Source organism: Lonchura striata, chromosome 4 (assembly GCF_046129695.1).
Source record: "Lonchura striata isolate bLonStr1 chromosome 4, bLonStr1.mat, whole genome shotgun sequence".
NCBI lineage: Eukaryota > Metazoa > Chordata > Aves > Passeriformes > Estrildidae > Lonchura > Lonchura striata.
Window position 1 is genome coordinate 1,007,123 of NC_134606.1, and position 22,043 is coordinate 1,029,165.

General features: G+C 49.4%; 1 protein-coding gene across 1 annotated transcript in view; it reads left to right on the forward strand.

Moving 5' to 3' along the window:
* EXOC6B (exocyst complex component 6B) overlaps positions 1–22,043 on the forward strand; it is a 318,901-nt gene that overhangs the window by 54,464 nt on the left and 242,394 nt on the right. Inside the window, exons 4-5 of the mRNA XM_077782659.1 lie at positions 12,921–13,086; positions 20,212–20,259. Of these exons, the coding sequence (XP_077638785.1) occupies positions 12,921–13,086; positions 20,212–20,259 (214 nt within the window). The remainder of the gene's footprint in view (positions 1–12,920; positions 13,087–20,211; positions 20,260–22,043) is intronic.

The window sequence follows — 22,043 nt, forward strand, 5'->3', positions numbered from 1 at the left end:
TTTTTCCCTCTTTTTTTTTCCTCTTTTCCCCCTTTTCCCTCTTTTTCCCAAGGCTTTAAAACGGCACAAAAATGATGAGGGGAAAAAAAGGGCCGAGTTTAATGAGAGCCAAAACTGGGCTAATGAAGTTCTTTAATTAGATGAAGGCAATTAAGAGGGAAATTAAGAGCTTGTGACACAGTTAGAAATTAAGAGTTTGTGGCACAGAAATTAAGAGTTTGTGACACAGAAATTAAAGAGTTTGTGACACAGAAATTAAGAGTTTGTGACAGAGAAATCAAGGGTTTGTGGCACAGAAATTAAGAGTTTGTGGCACAGAAATTAAGAGTTTGTGGCAAACCCACAGGTGAGCAGGCCCCTCTCCCAGTACAATCCGTGATGTTCTGCTGAGGTTTTTGCACAGAAATCTTATTTATTTTCCCAGTTTTCCCTGTGCTGTCCTACTGGGTGTGGATGATTTTTCTCTCCCCCAAACTCTTGGTTAAAATTATCAATTTTCTTGGTCACTACAGAAAAAAAACAAAAAAAAAGAAGCGACCTTGAGTTCCCTGAGAGGAATGGAGGAATGGGAGGAGGTGACCATTGCCATGGGATGGGGATGAAGGGAATTGCCCAGGGCTCCCAGCAGCTCCTGGCCCCGCGTTCCTGCAGGCTGGGGAAGGAAAAGGAGGGAAATCCTTGGATCCGCTGCTCCCAAGGGTCTCCCCAGCACTTCTAGTGCAGCTGGGCCTTGCCAAGGGCATTTCCCCCTTTCCCTGTGCAGGTGGCAGCTGGAAAATGGGATTTTTTTTCCTTCGGGAGCCTCCTTGGAGAAGCAGCAGTGCTGGGAAATAAGGATTAGGACAGCCTGATTCTGGTTTTCCCTGTTCAGAAGCTGTTTCTTCGTGCTGCTGTTTGATTTGGGGGTTCATGGAATTAGAAATTGGATTTTGGGCTGGAAAAGCCCCCAGGGATGGAGCCCAGCCTGTCCAAGGTGGTTTGTCCAGCGTGGGATTTTCTGGGAGGATTTTCCCCCTGGGATTTGCCCGCCCGGCGCTCTGGGCTTGGAATTTCCTTCCCATCCGAGGTCCCATGAAGGTGACGTGGCTGTGGTGTCACTGCCTGGAAAAGGCAGAATTCCACTGCAGGTCAGGGGGAACCCCCGGAGCAGAGCAGCTGATCCCATTCCTGTGTCCCAAACCCTCAGCTGATCCCATTCCCGTGTCCCAAACCCTCAGCTGATCCCATTCCTGTGTCCCAAACCCTCAGCTGATCCCATTCCTGTGTCCTGTCCCAACCCCTCAGCTGATCCCATTCCTGTGTCCCAAACCCTCAGCTGATCCCATTCCTGTGTGTCCTGTCCCAACCCCTCAGCTGATCCCATTCCCGTGTCCCAAACCCTCAGCTGATCCCATTCCCGTGTCCCAAACCCTCAGCTGATCCCATTCTTGTGTCCCAAACCCTCAGCTGATCCCATTCCTGTGTGTCCTGTCCCAAACCCTCAGCTGATCCCATTCCCATGTCCCAAACCCTCAGCTGATCCCATTCCCATATCCCTATCCCTCAGCTGATCCCATTCCTGTGTCCCAAACCCTCAGCTGATCCCATTCCTGTGTCCCAAACCCTCAGCTGATCCCATTCCCGTGTGTCCTGTCCCAAACCCTCAGCTGATCCTATTCCCGTGTCCCAAACCCTCAGCTGATCCCATTCCCGTGTCCCAAACCCTCAGCTGATCCCATTCCCGTGTGTCCTGTCCCAAACCCTCAGCTGATCCTATTCCCGTGTCCCAAACCCCACAGCTGATCCCATTCCTGTGTGTCCTTCAGCAGAACCTTTGTGGTGCTCCATCCATCCCCACCATGCTGGGACCTTCAGCAGAACCTTTGTGGTGCTCCATCCATCCCCACCATGCTGGGACCTTCAGCAGAACCTTTGTGGTGCTCCATCCATCCCCACCATGCTGGGACCTTCAGCAGAACCTTTGTGGTGCTCCATCCATCCCCACCATGCTCCCGTTCCCCCATTCCCACCCGTTCCGCCCCACGTGTCCCGGGCACTCTTTGGGATCTTTTTGGGATTCGCGGTGTTTTTTAGGGTTTTGTGAGGATGATTCATCCCTGCCTTAATGCTCCCCAGCCTGGAGGGAGCGTTCCTGTCCTACACATGGCTCAAATCAAGTGTCCTTCCCGCTTTTGTTCCCGGGAATTGTTCCCATTGTCCTCCCGAGGAGGGGACTCGTGGCCACCTCTCCCCATCCTTTGGGTGTCCTCTGCTTCCCCATGTTGGGGATGTTCCCTCTGTTTTCTGGAGGCTGGTTGGGATTTGTTCCAGCTCTTCCTAATGCCTTGGAGCATCCGAAATTCCTTCTTTAATGGGGTCGTTCCATTAGGGTGTTAATTAGGGGAATTATCCCTCATTTCCTTGGGAGTCTTGTCTGGCGGGGAAGAGCTGGAGCCCATCCCGGAGGTGCCTGTGGATTTATGGGAGCTCTGCTTTCCCACCCATTTATGGCCTGAAAGTGGTTTCTTGTCATCCCTGAGCTCTTCAGGAGATCTTCGGGATATTTCCCTTTGGGATATTTCCCCTTGGGATATTTCCCTTTGGGCTATTTCCCTTTGGGCTATTTCCCTTTGGGGTATTTCCCTTTGGGCTATTTCCCCTTGGGCTATTTCCCTTTGGGGTATTTCCCTTTGGGCTATTTCCCTTTGGGGTATTTCCCTTTGGGCTATTTCCCTTTGGGATATTTCCCTTTGGGATATTTCCCTTTGGGCTATTTCCCTTTGGGCTATTTCCCCTTGGGCTATTTCCCTTTGGGCTATTTCCCTTTGGGGTATTTCCCTTTGGGCTATTTCCCTTTGGGCTATTTCCCTTTGGGGTATTTCTCTTTGGGATATTTCCCTTTGGGATATTTCCCTTTGGGATATTTCCCCTTGGGATATTTCCCTTTGGGATATTTCCCTTTGGGATATTTTTCCAGCCCAGGTTTCCCAGATTTTCTGGCCCAGGATCCCTGGAAGTGCCCAAGGCCAGCCTGGATGGGGCTTGGACACACCTGGGACACTGGAGGTGTCCCTGCCTGTGGAATGAGATGATCCTTCAGCTCCCATTCCATGATTCTAAGGCCGGATCTTGTGCCAGGGTGGGAAATGGGGATTTGTCTGGTGCCATCAGTGGAAGTTGAGTTGGGTCCTCAGAAATCCTTGGAAAAGCTGGCAGGATTTGATCGCTGGAGTGAGAGCGTTCTTTCAGGGCTGATCTGGTAAAGGTCAGGGGGTTCCACAGAGCTCCAGCTCTCCTGGAGCAGAAACTGTGGAGAATTTGGGGATTTTGGGGAGCTCCAGAAGCCACCCCGTGCCGGAGAGCTGCTCCTGGCCGGGCCCACACCAGTCCCGTGCCTTCGGGCTGGTTTTTGGGGGTGTGGCTGGTGGGAATTCCGTGCTGCCTTCCTCCCGAGGTGCTCCCAGCTGGAAAACCGGGGTGATGATGATGATTATTATTGATTGACAAAAATCAACTTTAGTGGTGTTCTCCTGCTTTGTTTTCCACCTGTGTGCAGGTGGGATTATTATTGGGATTCCTCTTTCCCCTCTTTTTCCCTCCTCTTTTTCCCTCCTCTTTTTCCCTCCTCTTTTTCCCTCCTCTTTTCCCCTCCTCTTTTTCCCTCCTCTTTTTCCCTCCTCTTTTCCCCTCCTCTTTTCCCCTCCTCTTTTCCCCTCCTCTTTTCCCCTCCTCTTTTCCCCTCCTCTTTTCCCCTCCTCTTTTCCCCTCCTCTTTTCCCCTCCTCTTTTCCCCTCCTCTTTTCCCCTCTTTTCCCCTCTTTTCCCCTCTTTTCCCCCTTTTCCCCCTTCTTCCTCTTCTTCCCTTCTTCCTCTCTATAATTATGACCACCATTATTACCAAAATTGTCATTATTATTATTATCATCCTCAGTGACAGAATGAATCTGTGGTGCTTCTCTCCTGCTCCCTTTTGCACCTGGCAGTCCTGGGCTGTCCCTGGTGCTTTGTGGAATTTTGGGGATTGGGAAGCTTTCTGCTGGACCTGGGAATTGGATGGGGAGGAGGAGTGGGACAAATCCACCTGGGAATGGTTTCAGTGCTGGTAACTACAGGTAGTTGGGATTGAGGGTTTTATATTAAATATCTTTTATATTTTTGTCCTTTTTCTGCCAGAAAGGACAAAAAAATTGGTTTTTCTGTGTTTTTGGTCCAAGTGTGGACCTGTGTGGGTGACGGGACACGGGAGAACGGGCTTGGAATTTGTGTTTAAAATTTGAGCTTTAATTCTGAGCTGCAATTTTGGGCTTGATCTTGGGCTTTAATTCAGTTCTGGGCTTCAATTTGGGGTTTAAAATTTGAGCTTAAATTTTGAGTTTGATTTGGGATTTAAATTCTGAGCTTAAATTTTGGGCTTTTAGTTCTGGGCTTTCATTCAGATCTGGGCTTAAATTTGTGGTTTAAATTTTGGGGCTTGATTTTGGGCTTTAATTTAGTTCTGGGCTTAAATTTTGCCATTTAAATTTGGGGTTTAAATTTTGGGCTTAAATTTTGAGTTTGATTTGGGATTTAAGTTTGGGATTTAAATTTTGGGACTTGATTTTGGACTTCAGTTCTGGGCCTTAATTCAATTCTGGGCTTAAATTTGGGATTTAAATTCTGAGCTTAAGTTTTGGGCTTTTAGTTCTGGGCTTTCATTCAGATCTGGGCTTAAATTTGTGGTTTAAAATTTGGGGCTTGATTTTGGGCTTTAATTTAGTTCTGGGCTTAAATTTTGCCGTTTAAATTTGGGTTTAAATTTTGGCGCTTGATTTTTGGGCTTCAGTTCTGGGCCTTAACTAAATTCTGGGCTTAAATTTAGGATTTAAATGTCGAGCTTAAGTTTTGGTTTCAGACTTTTGCTCTTAGACTTCAAGCTTAAATTTTGGGTTTAAATTTTGGGCTTTGATCAGTTCTTGCCCGATTGGCAGGAGGAAAACAAGAAGTGAATTCTCCCCTCGCTTTTCCCCCCGGCTGAGCCGAGGTGTCGCCACCTCGGCAGGAAAATTTGGAGTTTTTTATTGGATTTTGGCTGATGTGCCGGTTGGATAAAGCTCGGAATGAGGAGGTTTCAATGCTGCCAGCTCCGTCCTGGGCAGGGATTCATTCCCAACCTTCCATTTCCCGTTTTTCCGTGGGGCTGTTTCTGCTGTTCCCGTGCCGTGCTCGGTATTAATTTGTTTATTACCAAAGTTAGGCTGAGATTAAACAAACTGCTGATGCTTTTATGTCGCTTAATGGGAAGAAAATGCTTCGGAGGGACTCAAACCACTACAGAAGGTTCAGAAAAGGGGAAAATAAAACAGGAAAATCGGAGTCGGCAGCAGACTCAGGAATTTGTTCCTCTGTTAATTGGAAACAAAAGCCACTCGTGCTGCGCTGTCCCCAGCTTGTCCTCCCTGCATTGTCCCCGAGCCCTTCCACTCCCTCCCCGCAGATTTCCCCCTCTGCACTCCCAGCTGGGCTTATTTGGGTTTATTTGGGTTTATTTGGGTTTATTTGGCTTTATTTGGGTTTATTTGGGTTTATTTGGGTTTATTTGGGTTTATTTGGGTTTATTTGGCTTTATTTGGCTTTATTTGGGCTCCTTGGCTCAGCCCTGGGCTCCGAGCGGTGGCATCAGGGGAGGCTTTGGGACCTCGCAGCCCTTCCAGGACACCTCCAAGCCCTGTCCCAGCTGCCCTTGGCCATTCCAGGGATGGGGAATTCCTGCCTGGAGCAGCCTGGGGTGGGAATCCAGGGAATCCCTCTGGCTGCCCTGGGAACCCCCTGGACAGAGCCCCCAGAGACACTGGCTGTGATCTCTGTCCATGGAAAAGAGTTTTCAATCTTACAGGATCAATTACCAGCTCTGAGTGTTTGATATCAGTAATAATTAAGTGTGGCACGGGTGCAAAAGTAGAATTTTAGGATTCTAGATGAGGGGTCCAAAGGGGACAAGATGGAGGAAATTGGGTGTGCCTTGTCCTTTTTCTCCTTCTTCATGCCCTCCATGTCTCACTGTGGTGTTGGCATTTTTCTGTTGGTTCAGGCTGGGGACACACTGTCCAACGTAGGTGACAGATATTGGCACGTTCTTGTAAATGCAGCCCAGGGAGTTTCTGGTATTGAATGTTTGTCACATCCCACTGAGGGCAGAGCCCCACACGCTGCCCTGCAGGACAGAGCTGGGCAGGGCAGCAGAACATGTGAGAGATCAACAGAATAAACAACCTGGAAACCAGCACAGACCAATTCTGGCTTCTGCTTTGGCAGCGGGGCTGACAGACAGAAAATTTCTACAATCTCAGAATCATCAATACCTCGGATTCTGACAGCCTGGGACACTGGGAGTGTCCCTGCTGCTCCAGGATGGGATGGGATCCCCACTGGGTGGGATTTGGGTCCCTTCCCACCCAAACCCCCCTGGGACTGTCCCCTCCTGCCTCTGGCCGTGTCTGGAGGAGATTTCTACCCGAGCTCGGCGTCTCTGGGCTTTTTCTGGGCTCTGCCCCCCAAATCTCCCCTCTTCCCCCAGTGTTGGCTGCTGGGGGTGGATGTTGGAAATTCAGGTGGACGTGGTGGGAAAAATGCTGATGTCTGACTCAGCTCAGCAGGCTGAATGATTATTTATTATAACTGTGCTACAATACAGTAATACACTAGTTAAAGGAGATACTAAAACTACAAACCTACTTGTTCTAACCCCCAAATCTAACTCACAACTCGTGTGAGAGCCCAGCCCCAGGTGGGTTGGATTGGCCACCAGGCTCAAACAATCCTCACCAGAACCCAGCCAAGCAACACCCCAGGGAAACAATTCTCCAAGCACATTCCACATGGGAAAACAAGGAGCAGAAACAGAAATTGTTTTCTCTTTCTTCTCTCTGTGCTGCTCTATGAAAAGTCCAGAGAGAGGAGGATGTCCCCAGAGGTGGAGTCGTGGCCGAGGGCCCCGGGCGGCGCTGAGGGCCCTGGGGGCAGGATGGAGGTGGGATGGTCACCAGCCACCCCTGGCACTGGGCGGATTTTGGGGTGCCTGGCAGTGCCAGGGGTTGGATGGATGATCCCTGTGGCTATTCCATGGTTTCTGACCCCTGGCACTGGGCGGATTTTGGGGTGCCTGGCAATGCCAGGGGTTGGATGGATGATCCCCGTGGATCTCAGGATATTCCATGATTTTCTGACCGTGGCACAGGATGGATTTTGAGGTGGCTGTGCAGGGCCAGGAGTTGGATGCACAATCCCCATGGATCTCAGGTTATTCCATGGTTTCTGACCCCTGGCAGGGGTGGATTTTTGGGTGCTTGGCAATGCCAGGGGTTGGATGGATGATCCCTGTGGATCTCAGGATAGTCCATGGTTTCTGACCCCTGGCACTGGGTGGATTTTGGGGTGCCTGGCAGTGCCAGGGATGGAAGGGATGATCCCTGTGGCTATTCCATGGTTTCTGACCCCTGGCAGGGATGAATTTTGGGATGCTTGGCAATGCCAGGGGTGTGATCCCTGATTCCTGTGGATATTCCATGGCTCCATGGCTTTCTGACCCCTGGCACAGGATGGGTTTTGGGTGTCTGGGCAGGGCCTGGAGCTGGACAATCCCTGTGGACCTTGGTTTCTTCCATGATTTTCTGACCTCTGGCACAGGGTGGGATTTTGGGGTGCTTGGCAGTGCCAGGGGTTGGATGGACGATCCCTGTGGATCCCAGGATATTCCATGGTTTTCTGACCCTTGTCAGGGGTGGATTTTGGGGTGCCTGTGGTTGGCTGGACAATCCCCATGGATCTGTTATTCCCTTATTTTCTGGCCCCTGGCAGGGATTGATTTTCCTGGAAAAGGATCCTGGAAGGGCAGGAGAGCTCAGGAGGGCTGGATTTTTTTGGGAAAATGATCCTGGAGGAGCAGGAGAGCTCACAAGGGGAAAGATCAGGGCTGGATTTTTATGGAAAAGGGATCCTGGAGGATCAGGAGAGCACAAAAGGGGAAGGATCAGGGCTGGATTTTCCTGGGAAATGATTCTGGAGGAGCAGGAGAACTCAGGAGCGAAGACCCAGGGATGGATTTTCCTGGAAAAAGATCCTGGAGGATCAGGAGAGCTCACAAGGGAAGATCTCCCATCATATTCTGGTGTTTCCTTCCTGTCTGACACCAAACTTTATTTTTTCCACACTAAAGTTTGCCTAAATATGAACAAAAGAACAGAATTTCCAATAACCGAAGGGTCTTAGCCATCAGGCATTTATTTCTCAGCTTTGCCACCTCCAAAGGGAATTTTCCCTGGACATTTGAAATATTTTGGAGGTGTTTTTTCCCCATTTTCAGATGTGAATCCCAAATTTGCCTTGGCACAGGAGCGCGTCGTTGCTGCTGCGGGTTTTTATTGTTTCGGGTTATCCCTGAATGCAAACACAACTGCCCCACCTTTATGTTTTTATGGGAATTCTCATTTTTGAGGCCAGGCCCCTCTGGAGTCACCGAGCCCCTGCAGCACTAGGTGGCACTCGGGCTCCAAATTTCACATCCCAGCGGCCAAAACTCCAGGAAAACGTAAGGAAAAGGAATCCCAGGAGGTTTTCCTCCCGCCGCCTGCTCTGGCCTCTTGTACACTGAGTTTGCAGAGCTTTTACAAGCCTGGGGTTCTTCTTCTGCCACGCTGAGAACCTTCTGCTGAAGCTGCAGAACTCAGGGGGCCTGAAAGAATAGTAATGAAATAGTAATGAAATAATAGTATTAAATAATAGCATTCAATAGTAATGAAATAATAGCATTCAATAGTAATGAAATAATAGCATTCAATAGTAATGAAATAATAGCATTCAATAGTAATGAAATAATAGTATTAAATAATAGCATTCAATAGTAATGAAACAATAGCATTCAATAGTAATGAAATAATAGTATTAAATAATAGCATTCAATAGTAATGAAATAATAGCATTCAATAGTAATGAAATAGTAATGAAATAATAGTATTAAATAATAGCATTCAATAGTAATGAAACAATAGCATTCAATAGTAATGAAATAATAGTAATGAAATAGTAATGAAATAATAGTATTAAATAATAGCATTCAATAGTAATGAAACAATAGCATTCAATAGTAATGAAATAATAGTATTAAATAATAGCATTCAATAGTAATGAAATAATAGCATTCAATAGTAATGAAATAATAGTATTAAATTATAGCATTCAATAGTAATGAAATAATAACATTCAATAGTAATGAAATAACAGTATTAAATAATAGCATTCAATAGTAATGAAATAATAGCATTCAATAGTAATGAAATAATAGCATTAAATAATCATTAAATAATAGTATTAAATAGTCATTAAATAATACCATTAAATAGTTATTAAATAATAGTATTAAATAGTAATGAAATATTAGTATTAAATAGTAATTAAATAATAGCATTAAATAGTAATGAAATAATAGCATTAAATAGTAATTAAATAATAGTATTAAATAGTCATTAAATAATAGTATTGAATAGTCATTAAATAATAGTATTAAATAGTTATTAAATAATAGTATTAAATAGTCATTAAATAACAGTATTAAATAGTTATTAAATAATAGTATTAAATAGTAATGAAATATTAGTATTAAATAGTAATTAAATAATAGTATTTAAATACTAAAAATAGTATTTAAATATTAAATAGCATTACTAGTAGTATTATAGTTGTAGTATTATAGTATTAGTAATTAAATATTAAATAGTATTAGAATTAAATAGTAATTGAATTAGATAGGAATCAAATTTTCTCCAGTTTTTAGCTCTGTCTTGGGATTTTTTTTCCTGTTTCTTGGGTTGCAGGGATGGGATTCTCCACAGGGAAGAGCAGGAAAAAGGATTTCCTGTGTCCACCTGCATTCCTGGGCTCCTGGATCTTTCTGGAGCTCCTTGCTGCTGTCATTAATGATTTTTTAATATTTTAATCTCACAGCTTGGTCAGTCTGTCATTCCCATCTTTCCTCTCTGGTCATTCCCATTTTTTCTCTCCAAAGGCTGCCTGGGATCCTCTGTATCCCTAATTAATTTCTGACCCAAGCTCAGATCCATGGACCTCACTCCAAGCTTAACTCTCGGATTAGGAGGGAATTCAGCTTTTCCCAAAACCCAAAACTTCTCAAAGGCAGGGCCAAGGGTGGGATTGCCACAATCCATTAGAAATCCCTGGTTTTGCTGTAAAAAACCAGGAGAGCAACCCCGGAATTCCCAGAGTGGGACTTGGGACCAAGGAAACATTGGAGGGATGGAAATTTGGTTTTCACTTCCATCCTGGTATTTTGGTTTTAGGCTGAAGGGAGGGCAGGGATGGATGGGATTTTGGGAAGGAATTCCTGGCTGGGAGGGTGGGGAGGGGCTGGGCTGGAATTCCCAGATTTGCCGGGGCTGTCCCTGGATCCCTGGAGTGCCCAAGGCCAGGTTGGATGGCTCTGGAGCCTCCTGGGACAGTGGGAGGTGTCCCTGCCATGATGGAATGGGAATTTCTGGGATTTAAGGTCCCTTCCCATCCAAACCATTCCAGGATTCTGGAGCCCCTCTGCTCTGGGAGAGCTGGAATGTTCCCCTGGAGAAGGGAAAAATCCAGGGAATGCTCAGAGTGCCTGGAGGGGCTCCAGGAGAGCTGGAGAGGGACTGGGGACAAGGGACAGAGGGACAGGAGCCAGGGAATGGCTCCCACTGGGAAAGGGGAGCTTGGGCTGGGATCTTGGCAAGGAATTCCTGGCTGGAATGGAATTCCCAGATTTGCTGGGGCTGCCCCTGGATCCCTGGAGTGCCCAAGGCCAGGTTGGATCCACCTGGAACAGTGGGAGCTGTCCTTGCCCATGGGATGGGATTGAAGATCCTTTCAATCCAAGCAATCCTGGAATTCCATGATTTAACACTAGAAAAATTCCGTGTACTGGATCCGGATTTCTTGGGCTGTGGTGGCCCTGCCCATCTTCAGCTCTGTTGTTCTTTTATCATCAGGGGTTAAAACTGGGCTGGCAAAATTTGGGGAGTGAAGGGAAGGGGATTTGGGCAGCTCTGTCCCTCCTGCCCTCGGAGCCCAGGGAACATCCAGAGGATTATCCAGGCAGGATTTCCGGGCAGGGGGATCAGGGATGGCTCAGCTCAAAAGCAAACCTTTGTTTCAGGTGCTCCTGGCACGTTCTGGTCTCTGAGGGAACACAAAATGGTGGGAAAAGGGAAAAAAGGGTTGGAATGGAAACATTCTGAGCCTGGTTTGTCTCTCAGGGAACACCAAAATGGTAAAAAAGGGGAAAAAAAGAAAGTTGTAATAGAAACATTTCAGGCCTGTTCTGGTTTCTCAGGGAACACCAGAATGGTGGAAAAAGGGAAAGAAAACTTGGAATAGAAACATTTTAAAACCCAGTTTGATGTCTGGTTTACGAGCTGTCCCTTTGTCCCGGGAGGGGATTTTTGGGGTCAGGTTTTGGATGATCCTGGGTGAGGAACATTCCTTTTTGTTCCTTTTGGGGTCATGCTTCGGACGTTCCTGCTGGATCCTGGCAGCAGAACTGGGGATGCTGAGTTGGCATGTCCAGAGGCTGTTTTTGGGGTCAGGTTTTGGATGATCCTGGGTGAGGAACATTCCTTTTTGTTCCTTCCTGCTGGATCCTGGAAGCACAGCTGGAGCTGCTGAGCTGGGTGTCCAGAGGCTGTTTTTGGGGTCAGTTTTGGATGTTCCTGGGTGAGGAACATTCCTTTTTGTTCCTTTTGGGGTCATGCTTCGGACGTTCCTGCTGGATCCTGGCAGCAGAACTGGGGATGCTGAGCTGGGTGTCCAGAGGGCGTTTTTGGGGTCAGTTTTGGATGTTCCCAGTGGATCCTGGCAGCAGAGCTGGAGCTGCTGAGCTGGGTGTCCAGAGGGCGTTTTTGGGGTCAGTTTTGGATGTTCCTGGGTGAGGAACATTCCTTTTTGTTCCTTTTGGGGTCATGCTTTGTTTGGATGTTCCTGCTGGATCCTGGCAGCAGAGCTGGGGATGCTGAGCTGGGTGTCCAGAGGACAGTTTTGGGGTCAGATTTTGGCTCATCCTGGCAGCAAAGCTGGGATTGCTGATCTGGGAATGCTGAGCTGGGATTGCTGATCTGGGAATGCTGATCTGGGATTGCTGATCTGGGATTACTGATTTGGGAATGCTGATCTGGGATTGCTGAGCTGGGAATGCTCAGCTGGGAATGCTCAGCTGGGATTGCAGATTTGGGAATGCTGATCTGGGATTGCTGATCTGGGAATGCTGATCTGGGAATGCTCAGCTGGGATTGCTGATCTGGGAATGCTGATCTGGGATTGCTGATCTGGGAATGCTGATCTGGGAATGCTGAGCTGGGATTGCTGAGCTGGGATTGCTGATCTGGGATTGCTGATCTGGGAATGCTGAGCTGGGATTGCTGAGCTGGGAATGCTGATCTGGGATTGCTGATCTGGGAATGCTGATCTGGGATTGCTGATCTGGGAATGCTGATCTGGGAATGCTGAGCTGGGATTGCTGAGCTGGGATTGCTGATCTGGGATTGCTGATCTGGGAATGCTGAGCTGGGATTGCTGAGCTGGGAATGCTGATCTGGGATTGCTGAGCTGGGAATGCTGAGCTGGGAATGCTGAGCTGGGAATGCTGAGCTGGGATTGCTGAGCTGGGATTGCTGAGCTGGGAATGCTGAGCTGGGATTGCTGATCTGGGATTGCTGATCTGGGAATGCTCAGATGGGATTGCTGAGCTGGGAATGCTGATCTGGGATTGCTGATCTGGGATTGCTGATCTGGGATTGCTGATCTGGGAATGCTCAGATGGGATTGCTGAGCTGGGAATGCTGAGCTGGGATTGCTGAGCTGGGAATGCTGAGCTGGGAATGCAGATTTGGGAATGCTGATCTGGGATTGCTGCTCTGGCTGTCCCCACAGGTCCGTGTACGACGGCGAGGAGCACGGGCGCTTCATGGAGAAGTTGGAGGCGCGGATCCGCAACCACGACCGGGAGATCGAGAAGATGTGCAACTTCCACTACCAGGGCTTCGTGGACTCCATCACTGAGCTGCTCAAGGTCCGGGGCGAGGCCCAGAAACTCAAGGTGGGAGAAAACACAGGGTGGATGCCAGGGAAAAGTGTTCTGCAGGAAGGGCTGGTGCCTTGGGAAGGCTGAGCTGGAACAGAGGCTGGATGGGATTAAAGAATAAAGCAGGGATTCATCAAAAGGATCTGATCTCCCCAATGAACAGAGCTGAAGAACAAAGCAGGGATTTATTCCAGGATCTCCTCATAGATCCACCTTGGGCAGCACCAGAGCCCAGCCAGGGCTGCACCCAAATGACCCAAAATGTCCCAAAATGCACGAGCGCTCCCGGGGCTCTCCCTGGGATCAGTTCTGCTCCATTGGCACCTTGGAGTTCATTGTCCCATTTCAGCTCCAGCCCATCAGTCCCACCCTGCTGGTTTTTCTCTCTCCAGCCCACAGTGTTTGTGCTCCTGGGCTGAGGTTTGGATCATTGTCCTTGGTGCCCAGCTGGAGCAGGAATTGTTTTGTCTCCCTACTTTTCATCATCCCCTAAAATGAAACCCAGACCCACACACTAAAGCAGCCCAGAACGTGAAAAATGTAAAACCTAAACCTGAGGGTGATAAAGTTCTGCAGTTCACTCTGCTGGGGGAGTCCCCATCCCTGGTGTGTTTGACAAAGCCTGGATGTGGCTCTGGGTGCCAGGGCTGAGCTGAGGTGCTGGGGCTGGGCTGGACTCGGTGGTCCTGAAGGTCTCTTCCAGCCTGGTGGTTCTGTAGAAATCCTGCCCTGAGCAGCTCTTTTTAGGTGGCCCCACCTCGAGCACTCTGGGATTCTCAGAACCACATCAATCTTATCTCCTTTTATCCAAGACATTTCTATTTAAAAAAAAATTAAAATATAACTATTTATTTTAATTCTTCCTGGAGCAATGGATTGGCTATCAAAAATTTAGCAATTATTTGGCCAAACTGGACAAGTGTGGTGCATTAAAAGCAGCAAGGAACTTAAAGCCAAGCCTGTTTTCATTAGGAAAAGTGCTTTTCCTCATGGATCTCATCCCAGTTTCTTGAGCTATATTAAGTCTCGTGGCCTTTAAAACTGTGCAGAAAGCTGAGGGAAAGGTGGGATTTACCCAGTTCTTGGAAAAGTGCTCAGTCATGTGTGGAAAAAGCCATTTGTGGGATGAGAATTTGGAAGAGAGGCGGGAAGGAAACTGGAGATGCTTCAGGGAAAGGGACCAGGAGGCTGGAGGTGTCTGGGGTCAGCTGGGCTTGGGGCTCAAGCTCGGTTCCTGTGCCTTAAAATACAAATATTCCAGATTTGGGGAGCACACGAGTGTCAAAACCTTCCTGGTTTTCCTCCACAAACCCAGGAGAGGCGGCTGGGCCATCCCCTCCTGCAGGAACAAGGTGGGACCTGGCTTGGAAATCCAAAAATCCCTCCCAGAAGAGGCACCTGGGGAATGGGGCTCCCAAAAAGGTGTGGGGTGTCCCCAGGAAGCAGCTCAGGGAGGTTCTCTGGCTGAGTGGAGCCTGTCCTGGTGGGAAGGACATTCCTGGGAATTGAGGAGGAACCGTCCTGGTGTTCAGAGTGAGGGAGACTGGGAAAGCTGAAGCTGTAAATCACAGAATCTGTCAGAAAAAAAACAAATTTTTGTGGAGAAAAGGGAAGAACTCGGAGTCAGGGTGCTGACTGCTGCTTTTAACACATTTATTTATTGATTTAAAGCTACCTGTGGCATTTCCCAGCAGGGTCTTTATTTGACACATCCAAATCCCCATCCCAAAAAGGGGTTTCCTCTCAGGAACACCTTCCTGAGGGATGTCCTGAGGAGAATTCATCCATCAATTCATTGCAGGATGAATGAATTCCACAGAATTACTGTGAAATAAGTCCTTTTTTCCCTTTAAAAAAAAACAAAACAATCAAGCCATTGTTTCCAGCCAAGAATTGCACATTGTTTGTTTGCCGGGAGCTGGTTCCCATCCTGCCACCAGCCCCTTTGTTGGTGGCTCACTGTGAAGTCCGTCCCTGTCCCCTCAGGATCTCCCTTGATTTCCAGGCCTGCGCCATCCATAAAGACAAGCACATGGCACAAACATCCCCGGGAAGTCCTTTCGGAGAGGCCGAGCCCTCTTTGTGAGGCTTTCCCCGGGGAAGCGGCTGCGGACGGAGCGCTGAGGGCGGCTTCGGTTCCAGCCATTCATGCTCCATGGCGGCGGGGCCGCGGCTGCTGCCGCCCTGCTCGCCGCTGCTCCTGCCTCTGGGGCCGCCCTGGAGCACACATGTCCCTTGTGCTGCCCTGCGTGTGTCACCTGCCGTCGCCGGGGCTCTCGGGCTGCGCCGAGCGAGGCAAAGCCGGGCACAGCCTCGCCCGACATCTTCGTGCCCGGGCGCTGCGTGGCGGAGGAATTCCCTGGGGAATGTCGGCTCCTGCAGCGCCAGCGGCCCGGACACGAGCCGGAGGTGGACAAGAGGCCGCTGGGCTGTGCCAGCTGGGCCAGGGCAGTGTCCTTGTCCCCAGGGATAGGCAGATCCCGAGAGCCCCGAGGGGCTGGAGCCCGGCCAGGGCAGGGAACGGAGCTGGGAAAGGGCTGGAGAGTTCCTGAGGAGCTGGGAAGGGAATGGAGAGTTCCTGAGGAGCTGGGAAAGGGCTGGAGAGTTCCTGAGGGAGCTGGGAAGGGAATGGAGAGTTCCTGAGGAGCTGGGAAGGGAATGGAGAGTTCCTGAGGAGCTGGGAAGGGAATGGAGAGTTCCTGAGGAGCTGGGAAGGGCTGGAGAGTTCCTGAGGAGCTGGGAAGGGAATGGAGAGTTCCTGAGGAGCTGAGGGGGCTCAGCCTGGAGCAAAGGAGGCTCAGGGGGACCTTGTGGCTCTGCACAGCTCCTGCCAGGAGGGGACAGCCGGGGGGATTTGGGATCTGTTCCCAGGAACAGGGACAGGAGGAGAGGGAACGGCCTCAGGGATCCTCGGGGAATTGCCTCATGCAATTGCCTCATGGAAATTCCTCATGGAAAGGGCTGTCCAGCATGATGGAGGCCCTGTCCCTGGAGGGGTTTCAAGGCCCTGTGGATGTGGCACTTGGGGATGTGGGGCAGTGGGGATGGTTGGACTCTGGATGGTCTTCTCCAGCCGTGATGATTTTGGGATTCTGTGATTTCCAGCTGCCCTGCTGTGGCTCAGCAAAGAGCTGCCATCACACTCATGGCATGGACAGAATGGTGGGATCTTAGGAATAAGGAACTCCTGGCTGGGAGCGTGGGGAGGGGCTGGATGGAATTCCCAGGTTTGCTTTGGCTGCCCCTGGATCCCTGGAATGTCTAAGGCCAGTTTGGACGTTGGGGTTTGGAGCAGCCTGGGGCAGTGGGAGGTGTCCCTGGCCATGGAACTGGATGGGATTTAAGGTCTCTTCCAACCTTCCAACCCAAACATTCCATGATTCCCTCTCAGCTGTGTCATTCCTGGTGGATTTTTATCCCTCCTCACCCAGTGCTGTCCCAGGTGGGACTGTCCCCTTTCCTCCAGGAATCTCAGCTCACCTGGCTGCCAGGTCCTTTCTGACCTGTCAGTCATAAACCAGAGGTGATTCCTTCTTGACTTCATGGAATCCCAGAATTGCTCAGGTTGGAAAATCCCTCGGAGCTCATCGAGTCCAACCATTCCCAGCCCTGCCCAGGCCACCCGTGCTCCGTGTCCCCAGGTGCCACATCCATGACTTTAAATCCCTCAAGGATGGGGAGTCCACCCCTGCCAGGGCTGGACAACACTTCTGGTGAAGGAATTCCCCCTCATGTGTAGGGAAGAGTGCTGGGAGCAGTTTTTGGGATTCCAGCATGAAGGATGGCTCCGGTGGCTGGCGGTGGGAGTCACCAGCAGGGACAGGGACACATCCAGAGGTGGCTCTGTTCCCAGGGTTCCTCTCCAGCCCCCCTTGCTGCTCTGGGATGATCCCAAGGACTCTGTGAGCCCCCTGCTCCCTGTTCCAGGGGTGAGGGTGAAGGAACAGCTTGGCCATCCCGTGTCGGAATCTGAGGTATTGATGATTCTGAGATTGTAGAAAGTCTCTGTCTGTCACCCCCCTGCCAAAGCAGAAGCCAGAATTGGTCTGTGCTGGTTCCAGGTTGTTTATTCTGTTTATCTCTCACATGTTCTGCTGCCCTGCCCAGCTCTGTCCTGCAGGGCAGCGTGTGGGGCTCTGCCCTCAGTGGGATGTGACAAACATTAAATACCAGAAACTCCCTGGGCTGCATTTACAATAACGTGCCAATATCTGTCACCTACGTTGGACAGTGTGTGCCCAGCCTGAACCAACAGAAAAATGCCAACACCACAGTGAGACATGGAGGGCATGAAGAAGGAGAAAAAGGACAAGGCACACCCAATTTCCTCCATCTTGTCCCCTTTGGACCCCTAATCTAGAATCCTAAAATTTTACTTTTGCACCCGTGCCACACTTAATTATTACTGATATCAAACACTCAGAGCTGGTAATTGATCCTGTAAGATTGCAAACTCTTTTCCATGGGCAGAGATCACAGCCAGTGTCCTGGGGGCTCTGTCCAGGGGGTTCCTGACCCCTGCCAGGGTCCCAGGGCAGCCAGAGGGATTCCCTGGATTCCCACAATCCCACAAATCCCCGGAGCGCTCCCGGTGCTCGTCCCTCCCGTGCCACCTGGCTGTCCCCTCCGGGTGTCTGGCCTGGCTTAGCAAACCCCAGCTCTGCAAAGCCCAGCTTAGCTGCACGGGGTCTGTGTAAACAGCCATCCCTCTTTTCATCCAGGAGACTCCAGGAACAATCCCAAACACGGCCCCTTGTCCCCCAAAAACCCCGGAGCGTGCAGGGATCTGCTCCCTCCTGCTTTTCCCTGGAGCTGAGTAATTGTAACAGCAAAGCCCTCCAGCCGGCGTCGCTTGAGGAGTGGTTTTCAATTACCCGACACGGATTCCGTTTTCCTGGTGGGATTTTCGGGATCTGAGCAAATCAAATAATCTTTGGAAGAGATGCTGGGCTCCTGCTCGTAAAAGCTCCGTACATCATAAAGGAAATGAGCAGGTTTTGGGGAGGGCAGGGAGCCAGCAGAGCCGGAGCTGCTGCAGCAGGGAGAGAGATGGGATGCAGATGCTGGAGGGGAAATCATGGAGAACTCCTTTCTTGCACCCTGGGAAGTTTGGGAAGTGCCATGGCTGGTGTGGGAGTGAAAGGGAGCTCCGGGGTCGGGTGGTTCTGCTGCCACAAACCTTCCTGGTGGAGGCTGGGCCAGGGGGGAAATCGTGGTGGTGGCCCAGGAGCTTTTCCAGTAGGGAAAAAACCAGCTCCTGAATCAATTTGATGTGGATGAACCCAAAGTTCCCTTCTGTGTGGACTGGTGAGCTGGAAAAGGACAGAGATTGTGGGATCATGGAATTGGTAAGGTTGGAAAAGTTGCTCAAGATCTTCAAGTCCAGCTACAACCACGTTCCCACTGAAGCCCATTCCCAAGTGCCACATCCACAGGGTTTTGAACCTTTCCAGGGATGGAGACTCCACTGCCTCTTTGGGCAGCCCCTTCCAATGCTGGGCAGCCCTTCCCACGTGGAAATTCCTCCCAATATCCACCCCGAGGCTCCACTGGGGCCGTTCCCTCTCCTCCTGTCCCTGTTCCTGGGAACAGATCCCAAATCCCCCCGGCTGTCCCCTCCTGGCAGGAGCTGTGCAGAGCCACAAGGTCCCCCTGAGCCTCCTTTGCTCCAGGCTGAGCCCCCTCAGCTCCTCAGGAACTCTCCAGCCCCTTCCCAGCTCCTCAGGAACTCTCCATTCCCTTCCCAGCTCCTCAGGAACTCTCCATTCCCTTCCCAGCTCCTCAGGAACTCTCCAGCCCCTTCCCAGCTCTCTCAGCTGTTTCCTGCTGGATTTCTGCTCCAGGATGTTTTTTTTACTTTCCTAATCCCCCTCAGGAGCTCCTCCTGCTCCTCCATCCCCATTCTGCTGGAAATTGGGAGAGCCCCACGTGCTGTTCCTTCCCTGGGGTGAAATTAGTTAAAAATTCCTCATTTTCATGATTATTCCAAACGAGGGAAATCTCTCGGGTGGTTCTGTGAGCTCTCCCACTCCTGGAAATCCTTTGAGGGCTCTGTCTCCCACCTCGTGGTGTTTTCCAAGCTCTGGGAAAGGTTTTGCTTCCAGAAGGAGCAGGAAAACGGGCAGGAATTTGTTCCTGAAATGGGGCAGGAATGCAGCAGCAGCTCCCACTGTGGGGAGAGCCTGGATTAAAAAAAAATAAACCTTTTACAGGAATGAGCCTGGATATGAACATTTCCAGCTTTAGGAGCTGCAGAAGGAGATTTTGGGGGGAAAAAAGGGGTTTTATGGCATAGAAATCTGAGAGTGATGTGAAATCTCAGAACTCTGGATTCCCTGGAGATCTGGAGCTGGGAATGCTGGCTGGGACGTTTGTGTTGGTTTTTCCAGCTGTCCCAGTCTGAACTCAGGAGAATTCCCAAAGTCGTCTTCCCACTCATTGGCTGAATAATGGGAGAACTCCTGATTTTCCATCCTACTGAGCCCCAAAATCCCCTTTGTTCTCCTGTGGGCTGGGAAGGGCTGGGCTGTTCCCACTCCAGGGAATCCTCAGCTTTGCCAAGTGGGAAAATTTGCAGCTCTGAGCCCCAGCTTGGTGGGATAATCCAGAAAAAATACAGAGTTTTTTTATCCCAGGTATATAAAAATATCTTACACCAGGCAGGAGCAAAGATCCATCCAGAGGAAGATGAAAATCCTTAAGGAAGTTTTATAAGGATTTCTATAAAAATATAAATAATTATTTCTAGGGAAAGCTCCTGGTAAAGAATCATTTCCTGCTGGGATATGAAGGAGATAAAACCTAAATGGATTTGATTTGCTGATGTGGAAGGGAATTAATTCCTCCCTCACTCAGGTGAAAACTGGAGTTTTCCAAACTGGATCCATGAGAACTCCGGCATTTTGAGGCTTCTATTCCTCTGAATTAATTCCTATTGCTTTTCCCTTTTCTCCAGTGGCAAAGAGGAAAATCCCTGGATTTGTCCCCCAGTGGCAGTGGCTGTTAACTCAGCCATAAACAACTTTTCCAGGGAACGGGAGCTGTGGGGAGGGGTGGTGTTTATGGACAGTTTGTTTTGGTGGGAAGAACATTGTCCTGATTTATGGGATGTGCTTTGTGCTTTTCCCGATATTCCCACAGAACCAAGTGACAGACACCAACCGGAAGCTGCAGAACGAAGGGAAAGAAGTAAGTGATGGATCCAGTCCTGGAATTACAGCCTGGACTGGTGTGGGAGGGAGAATTCCCTGCCCAGCCTGGCCTTGTGTCCTCGGTGTTCCCTTTTCCACATTGTCAGGGTTTTCTCTTGGAGTCTGAGCCTTGAGAAATCCCTGTTAACTTCGGGAGGTGAGAATTCCCCTTCCAACCTGGCCTTGTATCCTTGGTGTTCCCTTTTCCACATCCCAGGATTTTCTCTTGGAACCTGAGCACTGAAAAATCCCTGTTAACTTTGGGATGTGATAATTCCCTGTCCAACCTGCCCTTGTATCCTTGGTGTTCCCTTTTCCACATCCCAGGATTTTCTCTTGGAACCTGAGCACTGAAAAATCCCTGTTAACTTCGGGAGGTGATAATTCCCTGTCCAACCTGCCCTTGTATCCTTGGTGTTCCCTTTTACACATCCCCACATTTTCTCCTGGAACCTGAGCACTGACAAATCAGATTCAGCTTGGGATGAGGAAAATTCCCTGTCCAGCCTGGCCTTGTGTCCATGGTTTTCCCTTTTCCACATCCCTAGATTTTCTCCTAGAACCTGAGTACTCAAAAATCTCTGATATTTTTGGGATGTGAGCATTCCCTCCTTGATTTTCCCTTTTCCACTTACCCAGGATTTCTCTTGGAGTCTCAGCCCTTGAGAAATCCCTGTTAACTTTGGGATGTGAGAATTCCCTGTCCAGTCTGGCCTTGTATCCTTGCTTTTCCCTTGTCCCCATCCCAAATTTTTCTCTTGAAGCCTGAACACTGAATAATCCCTTTTAACTTTGGGATGTGAGAATTCCTTGTCCAACCTGGCCCTGTATCCTTGGTGTTCCCTTTTACACATCCCCACATTTTCTCCTGGAACCTGAGCACTGAAAAATCCCTGTTAACTTTGGAATGTGAGAATTCCCTGTCCTGGCCTTGTATCCTTGGTGTTCCCTTTTCCACATCCCAGGATTTTCTCTTGGAACCTGAGCACTGAAAAATCCCTGTTAACTTCGGGAGGTGATAATTCCCCTTCCAACCTGGCCTTGTATCCTTGGTGTTCCCTTTTCCACATCCCAGGATTTTCTCTTGGAACCTGAGCACTGAAAAATCCCTGTTAACTTCGGGAGGTGATAATTCCCCTTCCAACCTGGCCTTGTATCCTTGGTGTTCCCTTTTACACATCCCCACATTTTCTCCTGGAACCTGAGCACTGACAAATCAGATTCAGCTTGGGATGAGGAAAATTCCCTGTCCAGCCTGGCCTTGTGTCCATGGTTTTCCCTTTTCCACATCCCTAGATTTTCTCCTAGAACCTGAGTACTCAAAAATCTCTGATATTTTTGGGATGTGAGCATTCCCTCCTTGATTTTCCCTTTTCCACTTACCCAGGATTTTCTCTTGGAGTCTTAGCCCTGAGAAATCCCTGTTAACTTTGGGATGTGAGAATTCCCTGTCCAGTCTGGCCTTGTATCCTTGCTTTTCCCTTGTCCCCATCCCAAATTTTTCTCTTGAAGCCTGAACACTGAATAATCCCTTTTAACTTTGGGATGTGAGAATTCCCCCCTTGATTTTCCCTTTTCCACATCCCCAGGATTTTCTCTTGGAGTTTGAGCCCTGAGAAATCCCTTTTAACTTTGGGATGTGAGAATTCCCTGTCCTGGCCTTGTATCCTTGTTCCCCCTTTCCCACACCCCCAGGGTTTTCTCCTGAGCCTCATGGAATCCCTGTTAACTTTGGGATGAGAGAATCCCCTGTGAGCGAGCAGCCACATCCTGCCTTTGAGA